Source organism: Rana temporaria, chromosome 2 (assembly GCF_905171775.1).
Source record: "Rana temporaria chromosome 2, aRanTem1.1, whole genome shotgun sequence".
Taxonomy (NCBI): domain Eukaryota; kingdom Metazoa; phylum Chordata; class Amphibia; order Anura; family Ranidae; genus Rana; species Rana temporaria.
Genome location: NC_053490.1, coordinates 231648732 through 231661568, shown reverse-complemented (window position 1 = coordinate 231661568; position 12837 = coordinate 231648732). Strand labels below are relative to the sequence as shown.

The following is a 12837-nucleotide window of genomic DNA, read 5'->3' as shown; positions in this document are numbered from 1 at the left end:
AGAACAAAGCCCTCCAGTGATGCAATGTCACTGTTGAGGGCCGACATCTTCTGGGTTCAGGAGTGGTCGGGGTGTGATACCAACACTCCTGCTGATGTCATCAGCTGCATGCACTTAGAATTCCTCCTAAACCATGCCCGTTTAGGAGATATTCACAGTACTCATAGGCTTATCTATAGGTAAAGGTGGTGTAACAGTTAACTACCACTTTAAGTGACTTTCAATTGGTTCATGAGGAGCCAGACAAAAAACTCAGTGCATGACCAGCTCTAGGGTATCTGCAGTCAGTATTTCACAAGAAATTCACCACAAAATCCTGAGCTGCAGTAGAGATCCTGACGACAGATCAAAGCAACCCTCCATGATGTAGAGGGTTATAACTACAGGGCCCCTGAATTCCTGTCCGTTTCTTCAGAGGATACCTAGGAGTTTTTTTTTTTTTTTACATTTAAAAAGTACAGGCCGATGTCACTCATAGCAGGGGGACTGTTCCCTCTGTGTCTATGCAGACATGTTGCAACTGCATTGTGCTGATGCTACTAAACCTACAGTGTGAGGAAAGACATCAGGTACTCACTAATCAAGGCACCTGGTGCTGCAGTTCAGGTCACTTTAGGATCATATTGAGAAATTGGGAAAAGACTAAATATTGTGAAGGATTGCTACTTTTCTAAAGAAAAAACTGCATTACAGGATCCTTGATACTGGGAGAAGTACAAAGCTACATGTATATAGACAGCCAGACACTTGATTCCACCTCCCGTTACAGCTGAATACTTGGGCACTTTGATTTAGATATTTGATTCTATAGAAAGCTTTCAAGACCTTCAGTTTTAACTAAATCAAGCCGAGAGATTTTTCAAAATAGTAATTTATTAACACATCCAGTAGGAAAATGTTGCTTAGCGTTTTCCTCCAACACGGGGAGCCGCCACTTTTACTGGCTTGGCAATCTTCTGCTTGGGGGCAGCCTTTGTTGGACCCTGAAAAATAATGAAATTAGAGTTAACGTTTTATACAATTACAATAGTGTGAACAGCAGCAAATGTTTCATACAAATAGCATGAAGTCTAAAACTGTATGGGTTAAGACTTTAGCCTCTTAAGACATTTGGAATATTCCTTACCTTAGCAGGAACGGTCTTTTTGGTGGTCTGCTTAGCCTTCTTTGCCTCCTTTGCAGCCCTTTAAAATTGAAAAAACAACAATTAGTTTAAGAGTTTGTGAACCACAAGTACACCAAATAGTTTGAGCGTTTAAAGCTTTAGGGCCAGTTCACACCAGACGCAGTTCCGTATGCATTTTTTCTGCACTAAATGCATGCAGTGTTTTCCATGTATTCCAATGGCTCTAGTTCACACCATGCAGTCAGTTTCCAGTGCAGAAATGGAGCAGAAACTGACTGCATGGTGTGAACTAAAGCCATTGGAATAAATGGAAAACACTGCATGCATTTTGTGCAGAAAAAAAAAAAGCACATGGAACTGAACTGCGTCTGGTGTGGACTAACACTTAGGTTGCAGTGTATTAGAGCTTTTATTCAAATACATACTGTATGACATCTAAAAGAACATTTGTAAATGGGCTTGGTAAAGATAAACCTCCCATGGAAAATTCTTGCCTATAGTTACAGTAAATATCTCCTAAACGTGCACCTTTTAGGAGACAATTACAGGTGAAGCTGCCAGTGATGTCATCGGCGCATGCGCTCTTAAGGAACGGCATACCATGCAAATCCTTCAGAGCCCTGTGGGGTAAACAGCAGCTCTCGCACCATATCAAAGGACCGGAGCACGCCAACCCAGAAGGAAGACTAGGCGAGGATGGAAGCCCCATTAGCGGTGACACTGCACCACTGGAGGGCTTGGTTTCAAGGCAAGTTTCACAATGTGCCAAGTGCGATGCATACTAGCACATTATAACTTTTCAACTAAAAACAAAAAAAAGGCAGTTTACTACTGCTTTAATAATTTGATGCAATCTACTATAACTGGCTTATTTATGAAACAAATGATACATCTGTCCCATTATTTTGCTTTACTTTTTTCACGTTTGACTCCTCAGACTGGTGTATAGGATCGCTCACATTTTAAGTTGCGGCCATGTCAAATACCAGAATTCTGTCTTCCAGCTACCAAAATATGCATTACAGACTCCTATATTTTACATTTCGTTTACAAGATTTCACAACATTATGCACACCTAGTAGTCTATAAGACTATTTATTGGGTTAGTGACCTGACAACTATCCACTCATGTTATTAAATCATACGACCTCTGACTCAAGGAAAGCTAAATGAGACAATACTGTATTTCATATATATCTGAACTAGAGGTAGACCGATATGGGTTTCTCTCTGGCCAATGCCGATATTTAGAAATTGGGGCGGCCAATGGCTGATATATAATGCCGATTTTTGTGGCCGTTTAAAAAAAAAAAAAAAAACCCTTACCCACTCCTTCCTGCTTACTCCTGTCTCTAGCACACACTTGATGTCCTCAGTACAGGTGGCACTGGTTCGGAACTGACAAATGGCACTAGCAGGTTGCACTGACAGACGGCACAGATTAGGAACTGACAAATGGCACTGGCTGGCAGTGGCAGGTGGAACTGGGGGGCAATTGGAACTGGCAGGTTTCACACTAAGCCGAGTGTAACTGAAACTAACAGAGGGGAGAGAGGAGCTGTCAGCTCGATGTTGGGGGTGGGCGGGACCCAGCAGCTAAATTACACCAGCCAATGATTGGGCTGCTGTAGAAAGAGGGCGGGCCACATACACAAAGCGCCCCCCAGATACCAACCCATTGGCTGGTGCAATATAGCTGCTGGGCACACCCCGGCTGGGTCCCGCCCACCCAACATCGAGCTGACAGCTCCTCTCTCTCCTCCGTTACTCGTCAGTGGAGAAGGGAGGAGGAACAGGAGGAACGGTCAGTGTAAAATATCGTCCCGATTTCGATAATCAGCCGATTTATCAAAAATGGCCAAATAACGGCCAATACATCAGTCTACCGCTAATCTGAACAATCTGATAACATGTGTGACTCTTGCATTACCCATCTCTTTAAACTGGTGCAAAGTTTTAGTACAGATGAAGCTGTGAGCAAAGGAACTTCATGGTGCTGCAAGAGTGGATACAGCAACTACAATATAGTCCAGTCATACATCCCAACTTTCTATCCATATCGAACCTTGACATCTCTGACCACATTTGCATGCAAACATCTCTAGCTGCATTCTCCATAACATAATTAGCTAAGAAAATGTTTGTGTCAAGCCAAACATTCTAGCTCTGGATTGAATAAGGAAGGGTTAGGACTCAGGTTTTTACTACCAGGATTTCACCAGATGGGAAAGAAAAATGTGTTAAATATCCATATGAAACTGCCGTTTACATAAAGTTGACAATAAAACTAATTTTCATTCTGCTTTGTGGAAAGCGGCCTACTCATGCTCCTGGATCTGCCCTGTATATACAGATGTGTAGGTCTTACTCTGCAACAGGTTGTATACGCAAGCTAATCAAAATTTGTCACTGGCAAACTTACTCTATAGAGGTTTATTACCTTTAATATGAGTTGCTTCTCATGTGTTCAGCAGTGTGCCGTGTATACTGTATTTACTCTATTAAAAATTGTTAAATTTACCAAAAACTTCTTGAAGCATAATGAAAGCTTCACAATTTTTTTTTTAACATTTTCTTCACATGCATAAGCTGCCAGACCCATGTCCAAAAACTCTGAAATCACATCCAACCCAACTTTAATGTTCTAGCGCCTCTAACCCACTATGTTAGGCCAACATAAGACATGAGTAATTACCAATAGAAACTACAATAAGATTTGATAAAAAATTAGAATGAAGCTGGCCTTACCTAATAGCTTGTTCCCTCTGAGCCTTTCGCACTTCAGGCTTCTGGTTTCTCTTGGCCATAATTTCAGCCAGAGAAGCACCAGTAATAGCCCTCTGGAACTTCACTGCACGGCGAGAACGCTTTTTCTGGATTTCTTCCTGAGAAAATTAAACATTTAAGTTAACCTCACCTTTTAAATGTTGGCATCACTACATTGTAAGAACACTGCATTTCCACTGCTGCAGGAAAATCCTCAGGGCCAATTTACACCAGACTCGCATAGAACACCGTTTATTGAATGGGCTGAAATCATACTGATTGAACAAAAGTATTGCATGTACTACGGTACCATGCGATCTGGTGTCCACAAACTGCATTTGCAATCTGGGTTTGGAGTGCCATCAATTTATTGGCACCCACAATAGATCGCAAAGGCAGTGGGGTTTAAAAAATAGAACAAAAAAAGAAAATTGCACGCAAAGTGTCTTTCCTACACCAGATTCTGGTGTAAACCGGCCCTCAATTGAGTCCCAAGATGTCTAAACTATAGACATTGTTTACAAAACTATACAATCTTCAGACCTGTTTAACACAATACAATTTACAGAATATTTATACCAAGTTATTGTACTCTCAACCACATTGAGCCATTCACCAAAATAGTTCTTGTAGTAATCCACAATGCAATACAAACCAGAGCCATTGGCTCTTACTGTCAGATGCAATGAGGAGGAAGTAGGGGTGGGGCATATGTCCACTGTGTCAGTCTATGGAGCGTGGGGCCTACACTCTCTGCATAGCTAGCAGCTGGCTATGGTGGTCCCTCTAAAGAGGAGCCAAGATCGCCACCGGGGACCCCAGAAGAGAAAATCGGGGCGCACAGAGCAGGCAAGTATAACATTCGTTATTTATTTTTTATTGAGTTTAGTAACACTAAGCTCCCCAGTGTATGAATTCTAAAAATATGCTGCCTAAGGCCCAGCGTAATCATGGTAAAATTGCACAACTGAAGTCGCAGCAGTGTGAAAGGTGCCTTATACCTCATTTCCAAGTGCTGCTCACGTGACTGCCTGCTGGTCTCCTCTCCCCATCTGATAGCAGCAAGGGGAGGCAACAGGTATCCCCCGCTGTCAACCGGATGAGGAGAGAGAAGCTGGCAGTCACGGAAGCACTGAGTGGAGTTCAGAAATGGGCACACTGGGGAGCTTAACATCTAACAGAGGAAACTATAGAACGAAAACAATTTACAGCAGGAGGGGAGGATCTAGGAGCAGACGGAGCTGACAGGCAGGGAGGGGAGTGGGTACAGGACAGAAGAGAGCTGCGGATGAGGCATGCAAAATGAAAATGGTGTCAGGGCTCAGCAGCCGTTATAAACCAGTCAGTTTACAAGGGGGGGGGGGGGGGGGGAGAGAACCAGCAATGTCAGCCAGGTATTTCAGGTGATAGAAGGGGACAAATTACACAGCACAAGCACTGTGCTGTATAGCATGCTTTAAAAGGAACAGGATACTTTTTTTTAGGGTAACATACCCCTTTCTATCAGATGCTTTTCTCTTGTGGTCCAATAAGGGCTTAAAAGGGGACAGACCCTGACACAGGAAGCTAAAGAAAGCCACAAAATAACGCAATCAAATTGTCAATGTCCTAAGGAGCCAAAAAAACATACCATGTGCCTTTAAAGACACTTTCTTACTGGGTCCTGGCTTCAAGACTTTGCCATCTCACTATCAAACAGGCTTTACTAGCCAATAGGGTCCACTCCTCAGACATGGCACAATAGCAGTAGGGGGGGGGGGGGGGGGGGGGAGAGAGATCCAGAATTCAGTAAGGATTCTCTTTCCAACAAAAAGGTAATGGCCATCTTTCGATGTGCAGAACCATTACAGGTAACTAAAGGCAAGTGTAAAAGTTGCACAATAAGAGTGGGTATCGTCCTACAATGCACATAACTACCGTATCCAAACAAAAAAAAACAGACTCTCTATAGTTTCTATCTCTGCTTATGGCATCCTCTGCTCCTTAAAGACCACTTAAAAGCCAAGTGGAATACTGCATAAAGACAAGGCGCTGAATATGCTTCCCCACACCACTACTGTAATCCCTCATAGCAGCCACAATTTCATTTCACCAACTGTTTAAGGAAAGGGACAGAAACTGACTGACTGCTATAATTAGGATTGTCCCGATACCAGTATCGGTATCGGGAACGATACCGAGTATTAGCGGGAGTACTCGTACTCCCGCTAATACCCCCGATACTAAAATAGAATACTTTCCCCACCTAAGCCACGTTAATCACTGCGGCAGGGAACATTACAGACAGCGTTAGTTTGAACAGCTGTTTTCCCCGCCGCGCATAGACACTCCCCCTTGGACGGATCTGTCCAATCGCGAGCAAGGGGGAGTCACATAGACACTCCCCCTTGCTCGCGATTGGACAGATCCGTCCAAGGGGGAGTGTCTATGCGCAGCGGGGAAAACAGCTGTTCAAACTAACGCTGTCTGCAATGTTCCCTGCCGCGGTGATAACAGTAGGTACGGGGGACAATGGCTGATGTAAGGGGGACAATGGCTGATGTAAGGGGGACAATGGCTGATGTAAGGGGGACAATGGCTGATGTAAGGGGGACACATTTAAAAAAAAAAAAAAAAAAAAAAAAAAAAAAAATCGGTATTCGGTATCAGCGAGTACATAAAAAAAAAAAAAGTATCGGTACTTGTACTCAGTCCTAAAAAAGTGGTATCGGGACAACCCTAGCTATAATACATTCACATGATGCCCAATTCTAAAATGCATACAACAGACAGCTTGTTTATAATTACATTGACTGAAAGGAACAGTCGGGAAATTGCCAAAATGCTGGCCCTCTTGGGAAAATGCTAGTTGCCTGGCTGTTCTAAATCATGTACCTGTAACAAACATTATGCGAATGAGCATCAACTTATTTTATCTGTCTCAGACAGCAGTAATGCAGCATCATGAAAGCCAGGAAACAAACATTAAACCAACAGCAACTTATCTAGAATGCATATGCAGCATAGCAATTAATAGTAAAGTCTGCACTGCAGAGGTGATACATACCGACTGCCCTTTCTTGTGTTTTCGTCTGTACAGAACAGTCCAGTTGATTTGTCGAGGATTCCTCTTGGAAAGGAAGGCAGATTCACATTTTGCATTGAGGAACTGGAACACCTGAAGCATAAAACCAAGCCGAATCAGACCACCATATAGTCACTTTTTAAAGTTAATGTATACGATATCTAATGTTCAGCGCAACGTAAACTATCCATGTGTTCTTTCAAACCTTGTTTTCATGTACAATGTATCGTGAGCTAGCTATATCTGCTGCTTATATATATGCAGATCTTGTTTCTTGTATTAAAGTGCTACATAGAGGTTGCCCTTATAAAAGCAAGTTTCAGTCAGCTAATCTATAACAATGCACTCCATCTGTGACCAATTTGTTTTTTTGAAGGAGCAAGCCCTTAACTATGACTCCAACACCAAAAACAAACGATGTCAACACTGCAAACATATTTGAAAATGTACTTTATGTTCCTTAACCCCTTTACGACCCACCAAAAGGCTGGGTTTTAATTCTTACATGCCACACCATTGCTGCTCATCCGATGTTTGTGTTGAGGGGAGGCAAGCTCAGCACAAACAACTCTAAGGCCCCTTTCACACTGGGACGGGAGGTGCAGTGGCGGTAAAGCACCGCCATTTTTAGCGGCACTTTACCGGCAGAATTGCTGCGGTATTCGGCCGCTATCGGTTTTACCCCCCACTAGCTACCAGAAAAGGGTCAACACCTGCAGAGCACCTCTGCAGAGGCGCATTGCCGGCAGTATAGCTGCTGTTTCCCATTGCTTTCAATGGGAAGGAGAGATGGAGGAGCGGTAAACACACCGCTCCAAAGATGTGGCTAGCAGGACTTTTGGAGCGGTCCTGCTAGCACACCGCTCCAGTGAGAAAGCTTTCGCACTGGAGAAACAGCAGCCGCTGTTTCAGGTCGGTTTGCAGGCACTATTTTTAGCGCAATAGTGCCTGCAAACCGCCCCAGTGTGAAAGGAGTCTAACTCCGGACTAAAGATCAGTAGCTGGTGGAACCAGTATCCAATCATGTGACCACCCTACAGTGGTCACATGATCACCAAGCCTTCCCATGGCATTCCGAACTGTGTAAAGGGACAACAGGGCAGGCAGGAAGGGGTTCAACAGTAAATGCACCTTAATTATGTAAACAAAGGACGCAAACACCATATAAAAAGTATTGTTAGCCAAAATATGCCTTTATGGGTCTAGGGGACAGTGTGCAAGGTCTTGATTGAACTGCCAGGCTTCAGATGGCCCATGTCCCCCCCTCATGGAGACCAGGACGTGGCCACCAGCAGCGATTATGCTGCTTTGTATGTATACAAGGTGTTCTTAACTTGGGACTACCGCTTCCATAAGACCATGTATTTTGTTAGATGCAGTTTGCTTATCTACAGAAACTCATTTACACTGTGCTCCCTAGTTCCTTTCATCCATGGAAGCTCTTGGAACACACACACACACACGTGGCTGTATCCCCTTTCTTCCAGGATGCAATGCTCAGGCCTAAGGGTCTATTCAAACTACATGCATTAGGCTGAATTGAAGCTCAATGTAAGACCAACACAATGACAAGCTTAAAAAAGCTCCAGTCTCCCAAATTTTAAAAGTCAGCAGCTAAAGTTTAAACACATCAACTGTTCTAGGAGAGAGTAGAATGGTCTAAGGTTCCTGCTGCTGTCAAACTCCTGTGAGGGGGGGGGGGGGGGGTTGGGGGTGTGGCTTACCAGCACTGTGCCTCTATGAATGCACACACCTGGCTGGGCAAGGAGGCACCTGGAGAAAGGAGAAGTCACAGCACTGACGACCGCTCTGTGCACCAACTTATTTTTAAAGACCCAAAATTAGATTTTAGTATCATGACAGCTTTACAACTGCTTTGCCTTGCTTTATGCGAAAGGCAATAAGAGGTGCTGTATCGCCCCCTCACTGCCCGTTTTAACCCCCTAACAGCAGACAATTGTGCACATTGTGTGCTGCAGTGTGGCCCCATTCACTTGAATAGGTGGCAGGCATTGTCACCTGCATGACAGGGGGTTTAACTCCTGCTGCAAGGCAAAGCATTGTGAAGCGTGTACACCCCTGGCTGCTGCAACAAGAGGGGGAGCGCTTGCAGGATGGTAAAAAATGCAGCGATGTCATACAAGACTCAGCTGTCCGGGACTCCCCTCATTGGCTGAGACAGCAGAAAAGCGCCATTGGCTCCCGCTGCTGTCAGTCATTGAGCCAATGCGGAAAGAAAAGGGTGGGGCCAGGGAGCTGCCGTTTGTGTGGGGGCACTCAACAGGAGCACCAAAGAGGGACCCGAGAAGAGGATCTGGGCTGCTCTGTACAAAACCACTTTTTTTTTTACAAATAAGAGACTTTACTTTAAGTGCCGGTGCAGTGCCATGAAATGCGATTTGCCATGAAATGTGATGGTCCGCCTCCATCACATCCCATTGGCTCACTCATGTCATGTGACATATACACACGTCATCAGTCTCAGCTAGTCTCTCAGCGAGTCTACGCTATTAGCGTAGAAGCTGCCCGAGCGCTGACGCTGGGTTCATTGACTCTGCAATGGCAAACTTACTCGCGCACCCAGCTAAGAGAGAGGAGAGGGGGGCAGGCAGATGGCAGGGAGGCTGCTCCATTATACAGGCTGCCCATGGTGTGTGTGTGTGCTGCTGGCCACACAGCCTGAGAGCAGGAGGAGGGGAGAGGCAGCCTATAGATGTGTGTGAGATCATTGTGTCTAGACATTGTTACACCAGCAATGCACTCACTGCAACACAGGCTGCTCCTCACAGAGCTGTGCATATCACACTGCCTTCTCCTTCCTAACACTATATGGGCAGCCTGTATAATGGAGCAGCCTCCCAGCCATCTGCCTGCCCCCCTCTCCTCTCTCTTAGCTTCTTTACTATTGCGAATACAGTACGCTAAAAGCGTACACACGCTGAGACTGATGACGTGTGTATATGTCACATGACATGAGTGAGCCAATGGGATGTGATGGAGGCGGACCATCACATTTCATGGCAAATCACATTTCATGGCAATGCACCGGTTCACACCGGGGTGACCTGTCAGGCGGCTAAGTCGCCTAACAAGTCGCGCTCCGACAAAAGGTTCCTGTACTATTTGGGGGGCGACTTCAGAGCAGCTTGCATTGACATATTAAAGAAGTTGTTTGCAAGCCACGCTAAGTGGCTTCAGTCGGACGAAAGTGAAGCTGCCCCAGTGTGAATTGTGTTCTGTCAAAATAGCCAATTTGTCAAGCTCTGCAACTTTTACCTTGTAACCCACCTTGTTATTTGGGCAACACTTGTGTATGACCAGGAGCTGGAAGAGTGTAGACTGAACAGCATCAGCCAATGTGAAGTACATAATCCTAGGCAAGGCCTGACCTACAGAGCAGTGCCTGACAGAGGCCTGGTCATTCCCCCTATAGAGCAGCGTCTGGCAGAGGCCCGGCCAGTCCCCCTATAGAGCAGCGTCTGGCAGAGGCCCGGCCAGTCCCCCTATAGAGCAGTGTCTGGCAGAGGCCTGGCAATTCCCCCATATGAGCTGTGTCTGGCAATTCCCCCCATAGAGCAGGGTCTGACAGAGGCCTGGTCATTCCCCCCTATAGAGCAGGGTCTGACAGAGGCCTGGTCATTCCCCCCTATAGAGCAGGGTCTGACAGAGGCCTGGTCATTCCCCCCTATAGAGCAGGGTCTGACAGAGGCCTGGTCATTCCCCCCTATAGAGCAGGGTCTGACAGAGGCCTGGCCAGTCGCCTATAGAGCAGTGTCTGACAGAGGCCCGGCCAGTCCCCCTATAGGAGCAGTGCCTGACAGAGGCCCGGCCAGTCCCCCTATAGGAGCAGTGCCTGACAGAGGCCCGGCCAGTCCCCCTATAGGAGCAGTGCCTGACAGAGGCCCGGCCAGTCCCCCTATAGGAGCAGTGCCTGACAGAGGCCCGGCCAATCCCCCTATAGCAGCAGTGTCTGGCAGAGGCCTGGCCAGTCCCCCTATAGAGCAGTGCCTGACAGAGGCCCGGCCAATCCCCCTATAGGAGCAGTGTCTGACAGAGGCCTGGCCAGTCGCCTATAGAGCAGTGCCTGGAAGCTCTCCATCACCTCAGAGGCCTGCTCTAGTCCCTGAGAAGGCCTAGGCCTGTACTACACATTCCCTCGGCGCTTCCCCCCCCTCCCGGGGCATGCTGGGAATCGTAGTCCACCCCGAACACACAAAGCCCGCTCCCATACCTTGCCGTCAATCCTGGCGTACCGCCGGCCATGGCCCGGGTAGATCTTGTAACCGCTGAAGCTGCACAGCTCGACCCTACAACGAGAAAATGAGAGGCGGTGAGTAAGTGAGGGGCCCGGGGCCACCAGCCGCCCATGTTATCGGAGCGGAGGAGCCGCCTGACATGCAGGATGACAACGGATTTACTCAGAAACATTTCATTATTATCGGCTCTAGCTCTGCTTACTTCATGGCGCCGGCTAAAATGGCGAAGAGGAAGAGAGGATTGTGGGTAATGTCATATATATAGCGTCGCCGGGAGGGGGCGGGACGCACGCCGTGTAACGCATTCAGTGCTGGAGTGAAGTCACTGAAAGAAGTCTATAGAGCGCTCATAATAAAGTGTATGGGGAAGACAAGAATATACATGCATTGCAGCTTACCAGCCCTTAGATGTGGGGCTGTATTAGTTATTTTTCTTATTTTTTCACCTGGTGATAATACCTAATAAAATACTTCCTGTATTCAGGTGACAACGTTCGTACTCTATGTAGGAGTGTTGTTACTATGGGGGACACACAACACACCCCTCTCTTCCTCATACCATATTGGTGAAGTGTTTATGTAGCTCCCTGAATATCATTTTTTTTGCTTGTTTGTTTTTTTGCAAGCTTTTTTTTTTTTCCAAAGAAACTGCTCCATGATGGTGGTAACTAATCGTATACCTAACAGTATCAGTGATACATGTCGGTTGTATCATTCATTTTTTTTAAACCACTTCAGCACTGGGCACTTTCACCCCTCTTCCTGCCCAGGACGATGTTCAGCTTTGAGCACTGTCACACATTCAATGACAATTGCGCAGTCATGCAACACTGTACCCAAATGACATTTTTTATAATTTTTTTGCCACACAAATAGAGCTTTCTTTTGGTGGTATTTAATCATGACTCAGTTTTTTATTTTTTGCAAAAAGAAAAAAAGACCAAAAATTTTGAAAACAAATATGCTTTTCTTAGTTTCTGTCAGAAAATTGTGTAAATACGTAATTTGTCTCCATCACTGATGTGTGCTCATGAGGCTGCACTTACGGGCACTGATAGCCACTGATGATGCAGCACTGAAGGGCACTGATTAGGTGGCACTGATGAGGAGGCACTTATATGCTGCACTGATGAGCACTCATAGGTGGCACTGATGTGCACTGAAATGCAGTACTGACTGGCGTCACTGATGGGAACTGGAATGCAGCATGGACTAGCATCACTGATGGGCACTTAAATGCAGCACGGACTGGCATCACTGATGGGCACTGAAATGCAGCACTGACTGGCATCACAGATGGGCACTGAAATGCAGCATTGAGTGGCATCACTAATGGGCACTGAAATTCAGCACAGACTGGCATCACTGATGAACACTGATTGGTGTTACCGATGGGCACCGAAATGCGGCAGTGACTGGCATCACAGATGAGCACTGAAATGTAGCACTGACTGGCATCACTATGAGCACTGAAATGCAGCACGGACTGGCTTCACTGATGGACACTGATATGCAGCAGTGACTGGCATCACTGATGGGCACTGAAATGCAGCACAGACTGGCATCACTCCTGGGCACTGCTGGAGCTGCACTTATAATTTTTTTGCCACACAAATAGAGCTTTC

General features: G+C 46.0%; 1 protein-coding gene across 1 annotated transcript; it reads right to left on the bottom strand.

The window, feature by feature from the left end:
- Positions 1-853: 853 nt before the first annotated feature.
- On the bottom strand, positions 854-11513 carry RPL24 (ribosomal protein L24). Its single transcript, XM_040336620.1, has 6 exons — positions 11415-11513; positions 11188-11263; positions 6939-7049; positions 3875-4011; positions 1127-1184; positions 854-983 (listed from the first exon to the last, which is right to left on the bottom strand). The coding sequence occupies exons 1-6, from the start codon at positions 11417-11419 to the stop codon at positions 903-905; spliced, it is 468 nt and encodes a 155-aa protein (XP_040192554.1). The 5' UTR covers positions 11420-11513; the 3' UTR covers positions 854-902.
- Between the last annotated feature and the right edge of the window lie 1324 nt (positions 11514-12837).